The 20,112-nt window shown below is 40.4% G+C and overlaps 1 protein-coding gene across 2 annotated transcripts in view; it reads right to left on the reverse strand.

Moving 5' to 3' along the window:
* Positions 1–17,738, reverse strand: part of kcnd2 (potassium voltage-gated channel, Shal-related subfamily, member 2) — a 106,546-nt gene extending 88,808 nt beyond the window's left edge. The window contains exons 1-2 of one of the 2 annotated variants that reach the window (XM_079868614.1): positions 17,250–17,738; positions 15,781–16,969 (exon numbers count right to left, since the gene is read on the reverse strand). In XM_079868614.1, coding sequence (XP_079724740.1) covers positions 15,781–16,892 — 1,112 coding nt within the window. In that variant the 5' untranslated portion in view covers positions 16,893–16,969; positions 17,250–17,738. The remainder of the gene's footprint in view (positions 1–15,780; positions 16,970–17,249) is intronic. The other variant, XM_079868615.1, reaches the window with a different exon arrangement.
* Between the last annotated feature and the right edge of the window lie 2,374 nt (positions 17,739–20,112).

Genomic DNA, 20,112 nt, shown 5'->3' on the forward strand with positions numbered 1-20,112 from the left:
TAGTACACTTAAATTTATTTTTGCTAATGGCATAAGCTAGTTATAAAAGAGGAAAATGGCAAAAAGTTTTTAATTTTTATGTAGTGTTACAAATGTATAAAAAAGTAAAAATAATTTTGTAAATGAAAAGGAATTTTTTATATTAAATGTATAAAAATATTAAATGTATATTTTACTCTTTTGGTTTTACTTTTTTAATTTTTATATGTATACAGTGGGGAGAACAAGTATTTGATACATTGCCGATTTTGCAGGTTTTCCCACTTACAAAGCATGTAGAGGTCTGTATTTTTTACCATAGGTAAACTTCAACTGTGAGAGACAGAATCTAAAACAAAAATCCAGAAAATCACATTGTATGATTTTTAAATAATTAATTTGCATTTAATTGCATGACATAAGTATTTGATCACCTACCAACCAGTAAGAATTCCGGCTCTCACAGACCTGCTAGTTTTTCTTTAAGAAGCCCTCCTGTTCTCCACTCATTACCTGTATTAACTGCACCTGTTTGAACTTGTTACCTGTATAAAAGACACCTTTCCACACACTCAATCAAACAGACTCCAACCTCTCCACAATGGCCAAGACCAGAGAGCTGTGTAAGGACATCAGGGATAAAATTGTAGACCTGCACAAGGCTGGGATGGGCTACAGGACAATAGGCAAGCAGCTTGGTGAGAAGGCAACAACTGTTGGAGCAATTATTAGAAAAGATGACAGTCAATCTCCCTCGGTCTGGGGCACCATGCAAGATCTCACCTCGTGGGGCATCAATGATCATGAGGAAGGTGAGGGATCAGCCCAGAACTACATGGCAGGACCTGGTCAATGGAATGAAAGGAGCTGGGTCCACAGTCTCAAAGAAAACCATTAGTAACACACTACGTTGCCGTCATGGATTAAAATCCTGCAGCGCACGCAAGGTCCCCCTGCTCAAGCCAGCGCATGTCCAGGCCCGTCTGAAGTTTGCCAATGACCATCTGGATGATCCAGAGGAGGAATGGGAGAAGGTCATGTGGTCTGATGAGACAAAAATAGAGCCTTTTGGTCTAAACTCCACTCGCCGTGTTTGGAGGAAGAAGAAGGATGAGTACAACCCCAAGAACACCATCCCAACCGTGAAGCATGGAGGTGGAAACATCATTCTTTGGGGATGCTTTTCTGCAAAGGGGACAGGACGACTGCACCGTATTGAGGGGAGGATGGATGGGGCCATGTATCGCGAGATCTTGGCCAACAACCTCCTTCCCTCAGTAAGAGCATTGAAGATGGGTCGTGGCTGGGTCTTCCAGCATGACAACGACCCAAAACACACAGCCAGGGCAACTAAGGAGTGGCTCCGTAAGAAGCATCTCAAGGTCTTGGAGTGGCCTAGCCAGTCTCTAGACCTGAACCCAATAGAAAATCTTTGGAGGGAGCTGAAAGTCTGTATTGCCCAGCGACAGCTCCGAAACCTGAAGGATCTGGAGAAGGTCTGTATGGAGGAGTGGGCCAAAATCCCTGCAGCAGTGTGTGCAAACCTGGTCAAGAACTACAAATGTATGTATGTATGGAGCAATGTATGGAAATGTATGATCTCTGTAATTGCAAACAAAGGTTTCTGTACCAAATATTAAGTTCTGCTTTTCTGATGTATCACATACTTATGTCATGAAATAAAATGCTAATTAATTACTTAAAAATCACACAATGTGATTTTCTGGATTTTTGTTTTAGATTCTGTCTCTCACAGTTGAAGTGTACCTGTGATAAAAATTACAGACCTCTACATGCTTTGTAAGTGGGAAAATCTGCAAAATCGGAAATATCAAATACTTGTTCTCCCCACTGTATATATATATATTTCTTCTTTTTTTAACACACTTTAATGCTTGTTTTGTCTTATTTTTAATCATTTTAAGTCATTGGGCCTCCATGGACGTTTGAGGAGGCCTCTTAATGGCTCTTCCCTCTTCTTTACTTAAAAATTAAAGGCAGCAACTGAACTTCAGTTTTTAAGTTGAAGTAGGTGAATAGCATTTTATTTTCCAAATTGCATAGAAACTCACAGCCAGGCCAAAATGATACCTTCTGCCAGCCTCTCTATCACTCCCTTCTGCTCTTTTACCCTTCCATTCGTTTCAGGTGATATTTGCCTTGGCCCTCTCTGTCATGTAACAGTAACGACTTGAAATTAGACTCGAATGAAGATTTAGCTCTCTCAGAGAACCGTAAATCCAGTCTAAGCTTTGCAGGAGAAACGGCGAGTGAAGAGTGACAGTGGTGAAATATCCGTTCGCTTTCTCCCCTCATCCTTTTCTATGCCTCATCTACAGCAAAGGATGAGAAGAGCGCGCGACATTTAAATATGTCATCCTGTGCTGATCAGCGTGACCGCTCTAAATCCATTATAAAACCATTACATCAACCTCTCCTGACGACACACACACACGCACATACATTTTTTCTCACTTCTTTTGACACCTCTGCCACCATTTGCACACAGACACTCACACTGAAAATCACCATACTGTTATCCAGTTAGAATAATGCAAATTAAAAAAATTTCATTTCATTTCAGGCCTCAGAAGTTTGTTCAGAAACGGTCTCCTGCAGTGACTGCACATAAAGAGAGATACAACTTTTATTTCCTTCCTATCAACTCCCTCAGAGTGCACATGTAAAACACGCTCAGCTAATTAGTAAATTAGGTAATCACGAACACGACCAATTAGGGAATACTGAGAATCATACAAGAGGGACTGGGTATGAATAATTCCTTAAATGTTTTTCAGTGAGAACCTTTTATGATAAGCTCATTTATTTTGCTAACCTAACTATGCATGATTGTATTGTTTATAGCATTTTATTACTTGCATGAGATATATATATATATATATATATATATATATATATATTACGTTAGTATTACATACATTTTATATAAGATATACACATACATAGGCAGTTTAAGAGTGGAGGATTTACGTTGTCTGCAATGCTTCATGGGATACAGTGGCAACTGTTGAGGTTTCTGCCACAGATTTCTTATCAGTGGATAGTTCTTCATTCGAATTGGGCTATTTTAAACATGATTCTGTAGAAATTAAGTTGAATTAACGCTGACAGATGGCTTCAACAGAAGCATATATCACCGATTGTCTGAGCACACAATAGCTTTTTCTTGAAAGGTTTCTACAGCACCATTAAAAAAAGGCAAAATAAAGGGGATTTCTCAACCCAACAGTTGAGCTCTAATGAAATCAGATCCAGGACATTCTGGGTAAAGACAGTTCTTCTAATTAAAAATTGCAGCTATGGTTTTCATCTGTAGGTTTCACCTGTAAGAGACTCGATTCTCCATGTCATCCAGAGCTCATTTTTTCTGCTGATTTCTAGGGACTGCAGCTCCACCTGTTTCCCGCGAATGCTTTCATGTCACCCCGCGTTTCAGTCTGCTGGTTTTTTATCTAAAAGCTGGAGTGCTTTTATGTGTGCGAGGGGTGCGCCACAACACTCTGAAACCGTATTTATCTTTGTGTAATGGTACTTCATTGATATTCACAGCCGGCTGTGGATCAATGATCCCTGGCAGTCTTGCTATTATTTCATTTCTTGTATCTAAAAGGCGTATCGAGGATTCAGCTAAATTGTTTTGAGCCCGTTTTGGCTGAGTCGTCTCAAAGACGCTGTGTGGGCTAAAGCACTGAAGCACAGACACCTACACACACACATACACACAGACACATCAGTATTCACACAATGGCACAAACCCTGAGCCAATAACAGCAGCTATGATCTCTCCCTCAGCCAATACAAAGCTACAACCATCCACAACCAGCCAATCGGAATCTACCAGGTGTAAGACCAGTCAGAATCTTCAATACACATTAATCACAGTTCTTGCTGTAAATAAATATATAAGAGAGTCAATTTGACCTCCAAAACAGGCAACGAGGGGCACATCAGGGCATAAAGAATTTGTCAGGTAAAATATGTGCTTTATTTGGTAACATTCAAATTAACTGTTTTCATTTAGGTCAAAAATAGGTTACACTTTGTTATACTTATACATTTAAGTACTTGTACTTACTATAGAGCTAGGGATTAGGATTTGGTTTGGTTTAGGGTTAGTTGCATGCACAATTTATAGTTATTACTATAGTAACTGCATGTAACATATGTAACAATGACACTTTAAAATAAAGTGTTACCCAAAATATTTATTTAATATTGATGAATCAGTCTCTCCCTAACTCTTTCTGTAGGTCACATCGATACACCAGTAGGTCAGAATCATACGTTCAAAAGATTAGTTCGAAAACTATAATTCATTCAAGAACGAAACAAATTTCGAACAAAACATTGAATCATTCATGCCATCGATTCGTTTGAAAATGCTGATGCATTCACAAATGAAACTAGTGCCTTTATGAGTGAGTTATTGAATCATTGATTCAAATAATTTGTTCAAAAACCTTGATTTTCAGGAACACCACTACTGTTTGATGCTCAGAGGTGTTCAACGGTTCTAATGTGGCTTTGTTTGGAGCTGTTTTTGATGGTGGATCAAAAACAGACAGAGTAACTGGCAATAAAGTAAATTTAAGTTACTCACTATTATATCAATATGAAATAGCATGTTATTTATATAAAATATTTTATAAAACTTTATTGTTATATTATTACTACTTATAACAACAATACTATTAATATAACTATATTTTATATATATATATATATATATATATATATATATATATATATATATATATATATATATATATATATATATATATATATATATATGTGTGTGTGTGTGTGTGTGTGTGTGTGTGTGTGTGTGTGTGTGTGTGTGTGTGTGTGAACCTGGTTCAATGACCATGGTATCACTGTGTAATTACTGTGTGATTTCATGTAATATTCTAATTTTCTGGGATTTTGATTTTGTGGGTTTCATAAGCTGTAAGCCATAATCATCAAAATTATAACAAATAAAGGCTTGAAATATCTCACTTTGCATGTAATGAGTCTATATAATATATAAGTTTCACCTGTTAAGTTGAATTCTTGAAATAAATCAACTTTTTGATGACATTCTAATTTTATGACAATTAGAATATATAGAATATAACAACATATTCTAATTTTATGACCAGCACCTGTATGTATGTATATATATATATATATATATATATATATATATATATATATATATATATATATATATATTAAATGCTCAAAAACATGAGGAGGGTGTGATGTTTGGGACATAATGATTATATTCTTGATTATTCACCAAAAAGAAGCGAATAAATAAATATATACAGTCACTGTATAATTCTTGCTTTGCCCCTGGGTGCACAACTTTTTTAATAGGTTAAATACTGAGCAGAATGTTGAAAATGTAGACTATTATCAAATATGTGACAGATGTGGCTGCTTTCCCCAATGGTCGAATTGGCACACAAAGAGAGCCTCAAAGACCAGTACTGTTCCCTTAGATCACAGCAGTCTCTCTCTCTCTCTCTCTCTCTCTCTCTCTCTCTCTCTCTCTCTCTCTCTCTCTCTCTCTCTCTCTCTCTCTCTCTCTCTCTCTCAGTTTGATGGATACCATAGAGATCAGCAAAAAAAAAAAAAAAAAACATCACTATTTAGTTCCTCACACTGTGAGCGCTGAGGGCAGCGACCGAGCGTAATGCATTACCCGCAAAATATACAGCAGATTCATTTCAAGTGATGCACACACACACACACATCGCTTCCCTATGCAGCATGTCGTTTATTATCAAGACTGATGCGATTGGAAATGGGTAAAACCAAAACAGAGATTTTCTCTTTGAAAACATCAAACTTTCTAATTACGCAGTGTTTACTACATACTCGCACACGCGTAGTTTAATTACTGCACTCTCGTGAATAGCACTCAAAAAGTTTGCGGATATTTCTTGTGAAAAACGAGAGAATGAATAAAATAGAGCACTGTGTGAGTGAACGTTTGCAAAAAAAGAAATCCTCTGAAGGTGATTCATGCATGTGTGCGTATGATAATTAGTTTACAGGAGTGATCGTCCTGGCGGGAGACACTATCAAGGCCGGACAGACGGAGAGTTTGCTGAATGTCAGGCGGTGAAGAGAATGGCTGCGATGTTTAAAACATGAGGCCACCACCGCAGTCCGCACTTCCTGTTCTCTCTCGCCATCTTCCATCTCACCAATCTTGGATTAAAGAGCACGACCTGTCCTCACATATTTAGAAAGTGCTGTCCGCAAGAAACTGCGAGCATTCAGCACATATACACATCCTGTAATTTAGGGTTTCAGTGTGGTTTGACCACCACTGCCTCCAAGACAACCGCACACTCTATCTTCCTGACTGGCAGTTCATTACTGCGCATTTCCTGTGAATGCAGGTGTGTATATTTGAACACGGCATCAGAGATGTGTGTGAGCTGAGTGATTACGACCTGTCGGGGGACACGACAGAAGCAGAGTGAGGACAGTCAATGGTAAATAGATTCTGTGTTTTCCAATGATGTGTCATGGTCACATGTAACACACTAAACGCCACCCTCCCCCCTTTCTCTCTGTCGCTCTCCGATTACCGTCGTTCTGTCCACATTGACCTCAGCTGTCCATCTTCACCGGTTTACCTTCACCGGAGCGACAACACTATATCTACAGTACAGGACACTGAGGAGGACACCCGAAACAGTTAATAAGACCGTCAAATTCAATGACCTAGATACCCACGGCTGCTTCTAGCTTTTACTCACTCGGTAATTTCTCAATATACACCAAAACACTGGATTAAATTTTAGCTTGATTTTCAGGTGACAGTGTACAACACTTTGTATCAGCGCTAAATAAATTACATTCATCGCTCGGTTGGACCTAAATAAGCAATTCCAGAAGCAATCTGACGACTTTGCACTTTCAAAATAATAATACCTGACGTATCAAATGCTTTGCTAACAGCATTTCTAGAAAACACACTTGATCAAACAATTCACCATCTCTCATTGGCTGTTCCGGTGCATCATTCTAAGGCGACATGTGATTGGTCAGAAATGTCAATCTCACGCCAGCAGGAATCATTACTGTCAAAATAGAGCATTAAAGACTAAATCTTTATGGTTTTATATCAAAGAAAATGCACTTTGTTTGACCATAAACATTTTAAAATCATGTCATTATTCTATGATGCAATTCTAATTCAATAAAAAAGCATGTAAAAAGCAAATGTATTTGTTCAGATTCAGAGGAAATATTAGATATGTGTGTCAGGTTTAAATGTCAAAGATGATGAAGCGTGTGTTTAAAGTTCAGGACACTGAGCCGTAATGTAATGAGACCTGTTAGTTTACCAATACAGCTTGTGTTTCTCTGAACCCAGTCACCTGAGAAGTAATCCTGTGTGCGCTTTCCCAGTACTAAAGTTATCTTGAGGTATAGCGAATGATATAGAACATTCCTCTGAGTACTTTCTTTTAAAGAATATCCAATAGGAATGATCCAGGTTTAATACAATTTAATTATTGACGTCGTCTGTTGATTGCCACAGAAAATAATTTCACCTCATCCCTCAGTTTGTTCAAACAAACAAAACAACCATGTGTGCAGTAATATACTTACAGTGAAAGTCTATAGGGAACAGGTCAAAAAGTTAAAATGCACACTATTGGAAACTGTAGCAACAACAAGTTTAAAACATGAAACACGTGAACATGTGATTAGTGCAGATTTTTTTCCTGGATTGCAGTCAAGACCATGTAAAGTAAACCTGGTCACTAGACTGTTATCATTGTAAAAACACCCACAGGAATTACATTGGTAACACAAGAACTATAGTGGCACAGCTAATTAATGTATTTGTATTGTAATGTATTGTTTAATTGGTCAAACAATCTAAACTCCAGGAATTGTCCATTGCATTACTGTCATCAGTTTTTACAGATTCTAACGTGTCCAATTGTAGCATTGAACCCAGAATATTGCTTCAAGACCGGAAACTAAATCTAAATTGGGAAATGTTAGGGATTTATGCATTAGCACTGCTGACTTTTCAATCTGTGGGTGCTCCAATTTGAGCTGAATTTTTTTTTATTGTGCCTTAAAGCAAAGAAACGAACAACAGAAGAAAAATGGGGGAAAATAAGGCGACAATAAGGAAAAGAGAGACAGGTGTGTTATAAGGTGTGTAATGGCCTATTCAAGTGTTGGTATCACAAACCATAAAATCAGTGTCTCCCCTAGTTTTCTGCCTGACTTGCAGCAGTTACATGGCGTCCTCCCACTGATTCACTCCATTTGAGTCCAAACCGCAAAGACCAACAAATGGCCTTCCCACCGGCCTTCTTCAGATTCACACTGACAGGGAAAAATGTAATGCAAGCTATCTGTTCAGACTGGACTGTACAGCATCTCTCCACCGGAAGATCATAACTGCCTAATAACATAACGCAATGAACGAAACACAAACTCCAAACAGACGAGCAACGTTCAGCCTGTTCCAGCTATACAGTATGTTCACATGAGTTCAAGAAAAAGATCAAGTCAGCATTAAAAGGTCAGTTAAGAAAGAAATATGGTTTTTAAAAGACACATATGCATGAAAGATTAACAAGTAAAAAAAATGAAAATTGTTTAAGGCAAGCGTCTCTATTACTATATCTCAAATGTAATATTATATTAATAGCTCATCCTGCACTGTTTGTACTAGAGGCATTGTAGCTGGCGAACAGAAATGAGGTTTTGACATATATTGCTTGTAATAGTCTTAATATATATTTAAATGCCTGGATACCTCCTACAACGGCTTTTGGAAAATGCAAAAATCTAGTTATTTACAATATATCATCCAGCAAAGTTAACTTCTGTGGCATTGCATGAAAAGATTTTGTGAAAATGGGTCAAGGTAAAAGGTCTAAAGGGATTGAGTTCAGAAACACGCACACAGGAGACAGCAGGCTCATTGATTCTCAGTTTGTCTTTATCCTGTCTTTCTGCATGCTGCGAGCATGTTTGCAAGCAGTTAAAGACGGCTTTTAGATCAGTTTCAGCAGGTCATCTCTTCTGTACCTAGTGAGGCATAATCAATGTACACTGACAAAAAGCCAACTCTAGACTGATGGCCGTCTCTCTCCTTCTGTCTTTAAACACTATTCAGTAGGGCTGTAATGAAGACACGTCCATCTATCACAGGAGATCTCCATATGAAAGACCAAATTTGTATTCACTACCCCACTTCAGTCGGTTTCTGCTATTTATGAGCCTCTTGTACGGTATTAGCAGGCTTTAACAAAACACTTCAGCTCCCTTTTGAATTTCAGCCAATTCATTATTATTTTCACCGAAAATACACACACTCTCTCGCTCACTCGTTTTCAACACAGAGGATCAAATCATCACATTCATCCAGGACTTCTCAAGGTGTCATGAATTTTTTAATTATTTTATGAAAAATCATTACTCATGAAAAAATAAAAGAGAATGAACGTGCACAAGAACGAGACAGGAAAAAGAAAGCGCTACACAGATGAATGCGTAAATTCAATTAGTCCAGTGCAGGCCAGAACACTACACAGGAAACACACACACACACACACACACACACACACACGCAACATAATAGGAAATAGCAAGAGTCCACAATCTTAATTGCACACAGATCGAATCAGTCATGACCTGGAGAAGATAACAGACACGTACAGTAGAACGAGAGGAGATGAGCAGTGGAACAGGGAAGAATTCCATGTTTATGATTGTGCTTCTGATTGACAGATTAATACAATGTTGGATCTAGCAAATATGGGGGATCAAGGCTGTGTCTGTATATGGACTTGAGTGGAAGAATGATCTGAAAGTGTGTGGTTACATTTCCCCCCTTTTTTCTTGTGACAAAAGTATAACCTTGCATTGTGGTGCCAAAGATACTGTATATGGTGTCAAGTATGAACAGTCTAAAACATGGAACAGAGTAAGGGTTAAAAACTATATATATATATATATATATATATATATATATATATATATATATATATATATATATATATATATTAGACATTAGTGAAGGGTTAAATTTAGTTGTCTAAAATTGAATCTCGGAAAAATAAAAAAAATAGTAGGGATCGGGGAACAAAAAGTGAAACTTCTAAACGTTGTAGTGTCACTAATCCCCTGTATCTGGATGTGAATTTGTCTAAATATAGAGATGATCTGATTCCAGAATCTCAATCCTGGTTCTCATTCAAGCGAACATTAATCATCTGTCATTTCGAGCAACCACTGAACAAGGGTGTATTTTGATTTTCAATGTTTTGATGTGTGCCAACACGTGTGTGTGAGATTTAAAGCGCTTAAAACTTCTAATGCCAGTACCATTACTGCTACCACAGTTTTTTTTTAGACAGGCCAAGTAATTAAAAATACTTAATAGGAAGAGGAGGAGGAAGAAAGCCCTCTGTCCGTTACATTTAAGTGATTAAAAGCAGCCATGTGAGGAGAGCATGTTCCACTTTCAATGCATTTTTTTGGTGTTTGAACTATCACAGAGAAGGCGAGTGTATCCAGAACAAAGACAGAGATAGAAAGCAAATAAAAATGTGGAATAAAGGAAGGGATGATGAAGAAAAAGTATGGTAGAGAAAGAGTGAGACACAGAACGAGAGTTAAGGAGAGAGACGGTAGTCCAATTAGCCTCTCGGTGTGGAGTAATAGTGCGAATATGAAATGGATGGATGAATAGAGTTAGCGCCTCTACAGCAACACCACAGGGGTTATTCCACATGACAAAGAGCCTTTAATTACCTCATTCTGGGCTCTTTATTTCCCCGTGGCTGTGCCACTGTGTAAATCTTTCAAATACAGTGCTTCTCTTGTGCTCCTATTTGAGCCATGAAACATGTCATGCACATCTGTGAAACAAAAAATGTTGGTCAAAACACTCATTTTTTTGAGTGTACTTATTACATTGGGGGAATGCGGCGATCATAAACTGGACGTCTGCTGAACAAGCCAGAGGAAGTTCGTTGTGGCCAATTGCACAACCTCAAACAGTGTTTCTCACCTAAAGTGTTTAAAGGGATAGTACACCCGAAAAGGAAACATTTTCTCACCCTCCTCATGTAATTCAAAACCAGTATGACTTCCATTCTTCTGTGTAACAAAAGATCTCAGTTTCTTTTCATTCATACAGTGAAAGTCAATGGGGTCCATACAGGTTTGGAACAACATAAATGAGTAAATGAAGACAGAATTTTAGGATAAACTGTCTCTTCAATGAGCCCTGTGTTGTGGTCTGGGTGTATATTCCTTCGAAACCCATGTTTGGGGTTTCCCAAAGCCCTGCATTCGTGGGGAGAGTGACGGAGGTGAATAGATTCTGTTTTGGTTTGTGCTTTTCTTTAAACAAAATACAATAATTAATGGTAACCTGTGTCATGTGGATCATTTACAATGCACTATAGGTTCCACCAGCAAAGGGGCATTAATCATTAATTCTTTGCAGGCATCCAGTTGTGTCTTAGGTGGACGCATTTGAGTGGCCCGGGATCATCAATAATAAACCTGCACCATTGCATTTCTCTGGGGCCGTCCTTTTGCTGTGTGATGCCTGATCAAGGTGTGCTAATCAGGGTAACCCCACACCGGCATGCTCTTTCAGACACAATAATGAGTCCCTTTCACATGTTGCACCATGGCCTGACCTTACCACAACCCTACAGACATGACCTCTCAAAGATCCAACCTTTCGCTTTGACAACACCAAAGCCTCTTATGTCATGCACTATGAACTTATGATCTTTTCCCTTCGGAAAAATTAAGCCTATTGCTTAACCCGCGGGTGACCACGATGAACATCGAAGATTAATCCACCCTGTTCTGTGTGACATATCCTGGGGAGGGGATACATAGCTGGCGGGCGTGAAGCCTCTGGCCTTAATTGACCTGATGCAGGGTGACTTCAGAGAGTTTAATAGACTCTCCATGCTACTCCATCAATCACTTTACAACCTCTCCGTAGGACTCTTTATGAGCCTTCATAACCCCGAAGGAGGAGGGGGATGAGAGGATGAAAAAGGATTGGAAGATGGGAGAATGAACCGAGAGAAGTGCATTTCAGTGAAAAGAATGATGGGTTGTGTGGAGGATCATGGGGGCATTTCATTTACAAGACATTATCATTGTACCCGAGCGCTTTAAAGCTGATGTATTTACCCCTCTTCACCGGTCTCACTCTCCCTCGCACTCATATCTGCATGTCTTCAGCTCTGACAGCTGCTCACTTAATAGATCCCGTTTGACAGTGCATAAGCCAATTAAAATGCTGGTGATTTAATTGAGCTGGGCAAAATCAGCCTATGCCAGAAAATGAGTCCATTAAAGAGGCGATAGGGGCCAGTGAAGCGGAGGCCATTCGTGCTGTGAACCAAAGTCACATCCCGTCCCTTGTCTCCTCCCTCTCTGCTCGGCGCATTCCCATTTGGGAAGAGCAGAACTCTGTGAGGACTGAACATTGATGCCAGATTACAGGCAAATTAGAGTCAATTAATGGATTTGTTCAGTCTCTTCACCAAATGAGTCAGGGGTATCCGATCCTGCTCCGGGAGGGCCACAGTCCAGCAGAGTTAAGCTCACACCTGAACCAGATAATCAAGGTATCTAGGATCTTTAAAAACTTTCAGGCAGGTTTGTTGGAACTAAAGTATGCAGGAAAGTGTTGTTTCAGGTGCAGAATTGGACAACTCTGGTCTAAAGGTATGTCATGGTTCACTGTAGGTGAACATTATGACATTGTTGAATAAATATCTCTGGCAATTCTGAGCCAGGTTTAAAAGAATATCAATGCAAGTTCTGTTCTCACCATCATGATATTACGCCAATTGGGAGATAACCGGCATATCTTGCATTACCAGGCAGTAAAGCTCTATGCATACTTTAAGCACAGCCAGAGATAAAAGAAGTCACTTTATCTATATCAAAATGAGACCGAAATGAGCAGCAGTCCCTGGTGCATATACCCAAAACTTGGAGGGCTAAATCTGTTTGAGGCATTCAGGTATCTTATGCGGAGTTCTGCACGATAGAGGCTATCTTTACGGATAATTAAAATTCTCAATCATTCTCATGCAGACAGATTGAAGACGCCTGAGGGTTGAGTATAATCTAGCAAGCGTGAAAACCTTGCTGATAGTCGAAATGTTCTCAGACTTCAATTGCACTTTGGTAAAGGAACATCACATGGCTTCATTACTAGTAATCCAAACCCCAAACCAGGTTCACGTAATCTAAAGCGTGTAAATCCCTTCCCTCGCTCTCTGAACCACGGATCCATCCCTGTCATCCAGTCTGGGAAATGAGGCATTAAAAAGTGATGCATACATTTACAGAGCCAGGCTCTTGTTCAATCAGTGCAGGTAAAGTCGTTTAGCAATGCCTGGACTGGCCTCTCACTCAAGTGTGTGTTTAAGGAGAAATGGGAAGGGAATGAGATTTCAGACATGACAAAGGGGTAATGGATGAACTCAACAAGCAAGACAAAGATAAAGACAGGATGAGATGAGAACCTAAGAGGCAAGGTTTCTCCTTACCCCACTCTCTCTATGTGACATCTACAACGTGAAACTTTTTTTTTCCAGATCAAACTGTGGCCACTCAAACATGAAATGGTCTCAAAGCATAGCCCGATTTGACATCCCAAGATTTGGCTATTGCTCATCACAGGATGAAGTCGACTTTGCCAGGTCAGATCTCTGCTGTAGCGACAGCCCCCCTGCGTGCTCCTCTTGATAGGCTCACTGAGGCAATGCAATAAAATTTGAAATGAGGAACAGCATGCCTGCCTGCAGAGAGAGGAGATGAGTATATGGGCTGCATCACTGAAGCCCTGCAGCTGTGGGTCTGTTTGGAAGACAGTTCATAACCAGCTGGCTCCAACAAGTCATCATCTCTTCCAAACACACACACACACTGCATTCCTAACATTAAGACAGTGCTGAGCGTCAGCCCGTAATTTCATTTTCTCATTGATGTCATCCGATTTGACAGGCAAGAAACTGCAGGACACAAATTGCACACAATAAGATGTGCGATTTGCTCTTTATCTCACTCATACTGGATCTCTTTTTCCCTCCTTCACTCCTGCTGTCTCCAAACCTCATATTTTCTTTATAGGACAATGTAGACCTGACAGTAAAGCAGAGGGGGAATGGGAATGAATTGAAGTCTGTGAGCCATAACTCTTTATATATCACAAGAACATGCACAACCTCTGACAACCTCATTTTCTTATTATTGAAGGTTCATGGTGTCTAAAGGAAGAACTTCTGACTTCAAAGACAACATTAGTCACATTCAGTATGTCAAAGAGTATATTCAGACATGAAGTCATATATAAAGAGAAGCCGACAGTTGTTCTGAACCACACATTGTTGAACTAGAGTATAAAATGAGTCCCAAACACCTAACTCAAAACTAAAAACCTCAAAACCAAAAGATTCCCGATCATATTTACGTCTGAAAGGTGCATCATATCAGCCAGGTGCAGGCGTCAGATTGACGCCCGCAATGCATGTTATGACACACACAGTAATGCACTTCAAAGGCGTGCCGATCAAAGCACGGGATGTGTACTGGAGCATGCGGCTTGATTAATCCCCTCGAGTGTGAATCAGGACCGTGTCGGCCCGCCAGCAAAGAATTGGTCGTCTCCCGAGCAGCAAAAAAAGGGCAGCCGTGGGGCGACCGCAACATGCAGAGGGCAGGTTCAGCACCATGGAGAGCACCCGCTCAGCACAGGTGGGAGGCTCAGAGAAGCCATGCTGAGGTGTCGAGTGATGGGATTAATGAATAAATAACACATCAATAGGGAATGCATTATTGTAATCGCCTTCAGTGCTTAAAGTCACATGAATCAGCCATGTCTCTCTGTGTGTTCATTGACTGTGTGGAAATTACAACATTCTGCCAAAGGCGCATTGAGATGGTTAGTTATAAACAAGCAAGGCTTTCCAAAGGAAGGAAGAGTCTGTGCTCAGTCTGACACTGGCGAGGTGTCATATGACAGATACACTTTCTAAGATATAAGAGAGAAATACAATTAAAAACTCTAAAATTTAACTCCCTAAACTGTCAGAAAGTGTTACTGGCATTCACACAGCTGTCACAGCCAAACTGATGCCGATTTATGTTCTAATCACCATGCTCATTTGTGTATTCATTGTCTGCATAGCATTGTGGTCTGCATGTTCAATGTTCATTAACATCTTGCTGAAAGTTTTTATACATTTCATATTGTATTTTATATGAATAACTATAGATTAATACAAAAATATATATATTTTTTATTTTTTAGTAAAAATACATTATAAAGTATTTAGTTTATCATATAAAAATGTATTATTTGATTTATTATTAAAGCTGCAATAGAAAATAAAAAGTAAACTACATAAAAGTCTTTATATAAAAAAATAACTTTTTATATACTTGTGATGTGTGTGCATATGGCACTAAATATTGCAGAAAAAAATTAGCTTTATAGATCAGCAATGAGGCAGTAAAGGATGGCCTCTGTGTCTCACTGGCCAGATAGAGAGGAGAGAGAGACAGTCTAGAGGGAGTCTATTTCTTTGATTTATTTCACTTTTATTGATCTCCCCCTGCCCTTGATGTATTCTATCTCCAGCTCAACCTCTCTGACGCGTTGGTGTAAAAGGGCTGCTTTGAAGCAGTCATGACAGAAGATCATGCGCACAAGCTCGTTCCCTAAGTTTGCGCATCACAACAACATCGACTCACCCCAGCGTTGTCATGGTGACGATGGTGTACCAGAAAGCCGCCGGTATGCTGGTGAACTTGCTGGAGGAGGAGCTCTTCTCTGCGTAGAACATGACGGTAGCAAAGATGATGATGGCCATGGTGAGCGAGAAGAGCAGGAAGCCCAGCTCGGACGCGCAGCTCTTGAGCGTGTACCCCAGGATGCGCAGTCCCGCGGAGTGCCGCGAAAATTTGAAAATCCGAAAGACCCTGAAGACCCTGAGGGTGACGAAGGCCCCGCTTACGTCCTCGTTGTCCGACATGACCAGGCCTATATAGTAAGGCATGATGGCCACCACGTCAATGATGCTCATGACGCTCTTGACGAACTTGTACCTGCTAGGCGCGGCGATCAGACGCAGCAGGTACTCAACAGTGAAGATCATGACGCAGGCCGTATCCAAACAGAAGAACGCGAGGGCGTAGCGCTCCCCGCACGACATCTCCTTTGCCCGGTTGTGCTCGCTACGGCACGGGACCGTCTCCACCACGTTGGCCATAACGGAGACGGCGATGAAAAATCCCGTGACGTAATAGAACACCAGCGCCATGGTGCTCGTGTGCGGGTTCTCAAACGCGCGCCACATGGTCTCGCGGAACGACATATCCGGCGGCACCATGTCCTTGCTGTTTTCGTTCTCCTCATCGTCTTGGATCCTCTCCGTGTTCTCCCTCCTGCGATCTTTGTACTCCTCATAACAGCAGTCCCCTATTATCTCAGGAATGATGCCGAAGAAGGCCAGCTCCTCGTCATAGGCGGAGATGCACTCGTGGCGAGGGTAGTGCAGCTTCCCGGTTCGGTAGAAGTTGAGGATGTGCCTGAAGATGTCCGGGTCGCGGTCGAAAAAGTACTCGTTGGACTCCTCGTGGAAGAAGAAGTCGCGCTCTGTGCTTCCTAGTAAGGTGTCAGGGTACCTCTCCAAAGTATTCCGCCAAGTTTGAAACCTAGTGCCGCTGACGTTTAAGATAATCAGGCCGTCTTGACCTCGCCTCTTTTCCCGTGGAGGCGGCGGCATCGGGGTGCTCGCCACGGGCATCCATCCTATGGCCGCGGCGCGCGCGAACGGTAGCCACGCGGCGACTCCGGCTGCCATGCTGACCCAATGTGCGCGACCCGGTGAGACTGAAGCAGGTTTTGCGCTCACAGATCCGCCACGAACAGAAAGGACATCTGGAGAGACACAATGCGCTATTACTTGATGTAAAGTTCAAGGAAGACTATTTCTCACGCGTAGCAGAACACTGCACAGTGAGCCATAACCCATAATATTTATCAAGATCAAAGCATTCGAATGGCAAGGTGGAATTACAGTGAGCGCAGAATGGAATGGTGGTGTATGCATGCATGAAAATACCGCCTTTTCGGTCAAACACGACTGGCTGAGAATGGACCTTTTTTTTTTTTTTTTTACTATGTAACCTATAGCTCATGAGCAAGAGAAACAACTTACCTCCTCATAAATGGATTTTGATGCAAAAGTGCAGGTTTTTACACACAGATCATCAGTTACAGTCCACTTTGAATCGCTGTTCTGCCGTTACGCACAAATAAGTATCCGAAATGCGCTCTCGGATCTGTTCTAGAGCAAATGCAACAAGTTTAGAAGTCAGGTAGATGATTCACGTTGTCCAAGGGCATCCTTTTTACCGGTCAAAGCTTCTGTGTTTCACACTGACGCTCTTGAAGAAACCTGCCACAGTGGTCCTTTCATAGGAAGAGAAGACCACCCTGGCGAGTGCGCGCTCGGTGTTTCAAAAGCAGAGAATGTCACTTTCCTATCCGCTTCTCTTAAATGTAATCCAATGAGCCGAGAACTGTTCCGCAGGGTCTGCCTGTAACCAGAACAAAAAGTGAACCCGCAACAAATGATTTTCTGGAAGTTGCTTCATCCGCTACCGATGAAGATCTGTGAGTCTGCGGTGGAGCCCAAGTTGCTTCTGCTCACGGCGCATTGGAGGCGTGTCACGTGCTACGGGCATCGGTTAACACAAATGAATGTAACAGCCTGTGTGAATGGTGCATAATGTGCCATGAGTAGTGTTACGTTTAAATGCTTATTTGTAGCATTTGATTCTCTTATAAACCCTATATAGCGCATTGTGTAAAGTTATTCATTGGCTTTCTTTGAATTATTATTAAACAGAGTTTCGCTGCATTCAGTGAAGTGTTGAATGACGAGCTCAGAGACTGGGGCAAAGCGCTGCGGATATTTTTTTCACGTCTCAGGTTATTGATTCACACATCCAGCGCTGCTAGATGTGCAGTGGGGGAAGCCGCTAGATGGAGACAGTTTTCAGAGGTGAGGGAAGATCAGACCTGTAAGAGCGAATGGATTCGAGTCATGCGAAGGTCTCTTGCTGTGACAATCACAATCAGCAAGCTCAAAATGCGATTATCTATGTTGCAGCATGGGTCAATGACAAATAAGGATGCTTTAGTCGATAAAAGGAGAAATGCTGTACGTGGCAAGTTTTTTTTACGCTCGTTTTATATATTATAGCCGTGTGATTTTGTGAGGAACTGCGTCGACTGGGGCATTAACAAAACAAACTCATTCAAATATAAGAAAGAGAAATCTGGTAAATCATGTGATTAATCCACACTGACATCGATTTGACGGACAAAAGTTTTTCAGATATCCTACATACAAAACAAAATCGCTTCACTGAAATAAGAACTCGAATGGATCCAGACAAAAACGGACAAAAAATTCTAATATTTATCCTTCAGGACTGTGATTTCTGAGGTAATATCCCATTCGGCGCAGCTTCTGACAAAATCGACTTTGCCAAAAACTGATTTCAGCTAGTTTACCAAAACAGCTGCGGCAGCTCAGAGCGCCATGCGTGTTTGTCTGCGCGCCCCCGTGATGAATTTCCTGGCGCAGGGCCTCCCTCTTCTCCATTGCCTTCCAAATTAGTCACGTAGACGCATCACAGATTAAATGTTGCAAGAGAAAAAGAGATGTTTTTGATCTCAAAGGCTTGCTGGAACTGGTTTTCTTTCAGCACCATGGATAGCGACCAAACCACAGTTGCACTGCCGCCTTATTGATTATTGCTAACGCGATTCGAGTGCTAATAGCCAATTTCCATTATCTTTATGGTTTGTATCCTTTCTCTCTTTCCCATTTATTACAGTGTTTAAAATGCAGATCTGCATTGATAACCCTTAAATATTCTCCACACACTTTTTTGCAATTCAGCACAAACAACAGAATGCACATTCTGTTCACCTAGTTTTTCGTTTCAAGTTATAGCCTACTAAAACTTAAAATGTTAACATATTAATTTGTGCCTGGTATTGTATTTCTTTAAATATTCATTTATTTTCCTTAAATAAATAATGAAGCACAAATCCAATGTCTATTTTTGTGAGATTGATTAGAAATGTTAGATGAACTATATTCTAATATAAAATTAGCAGCATTTTATTAACAGCACTGAATAAACTAATCTTAAGGATCAAAAATGCTATATTAAACTGTCCCACATTTCTCACCCCTTAGTAAAAGTAACACTTCTTAAAAGTGTGATATCTACAAGAAATAACATTATCTGGACCCTTTCTGCAACATTGCAGGAAAACATGTTATCAACTTTTATATGCATTCAACAAGCTTAACCTCTCAACATGTTTCCAAAAAAAAGGTACAATTTATATATATATATATATATATATATATATATAGAGAGAGAGAGAGAGAGAGAGAGAGAGAGAGAGAGAGAGAGAGAGAGAGAGAGAGAGAGAGAGAGAGAGAGATAGGTTTTTGATCTCAAAGGCTTGCTGGGACTCGGTTTTCCATATACAATCTTTCCAGTTAATAATAATAATTCTTTCCAAATTATACTTTGACCATCAAAATGCCTGTGATTCAGTATTTTAATTAAACAGAACTTTTCTCTTGCTGCCTTGCGAGCACTGCTATTTCCTTAAAGAAAAGCAAATCTACTTTATGAATGTCACTGGCAACCCACACTCGCCTTTTCACAAAACCACACCATGGCAAACTTAATTAATTTCCAAAGCTAACAGGATTCCCTCATTTGAGCATTCTGTACCGTGACCACGCACTATGTTTTAAACTGAATGAACCAGAATAGTAGTGTTCTGCGCCATCATAGTCAATTTAGTGACTTTTGTTCAGAGCATTTCCCTGCCTCGGGTTGTTAGAGAAATGGCGCCAAAATATGACAGGCGCTGATGTCACCATGGTTACCAGTCACATCTATTTCAGTCCCGTGAGCTAAACCCGACAGTGTTGATGCATGCGTTTGCATGCCACTCTGGAGAATCTTCACCCCTACAGTTCA

Source organism: Squalius cephalus (genome assembly GCF_949319135.1).
Source record: "Squalius cephalus genome assembly, chromosome: 4".
Lineage (NCBI taxonomy): Eukaryota > Metazoa > Chordata > Actinopteri > Cypriniformes > Leuciscidae > Squalius > Squalius cephalus.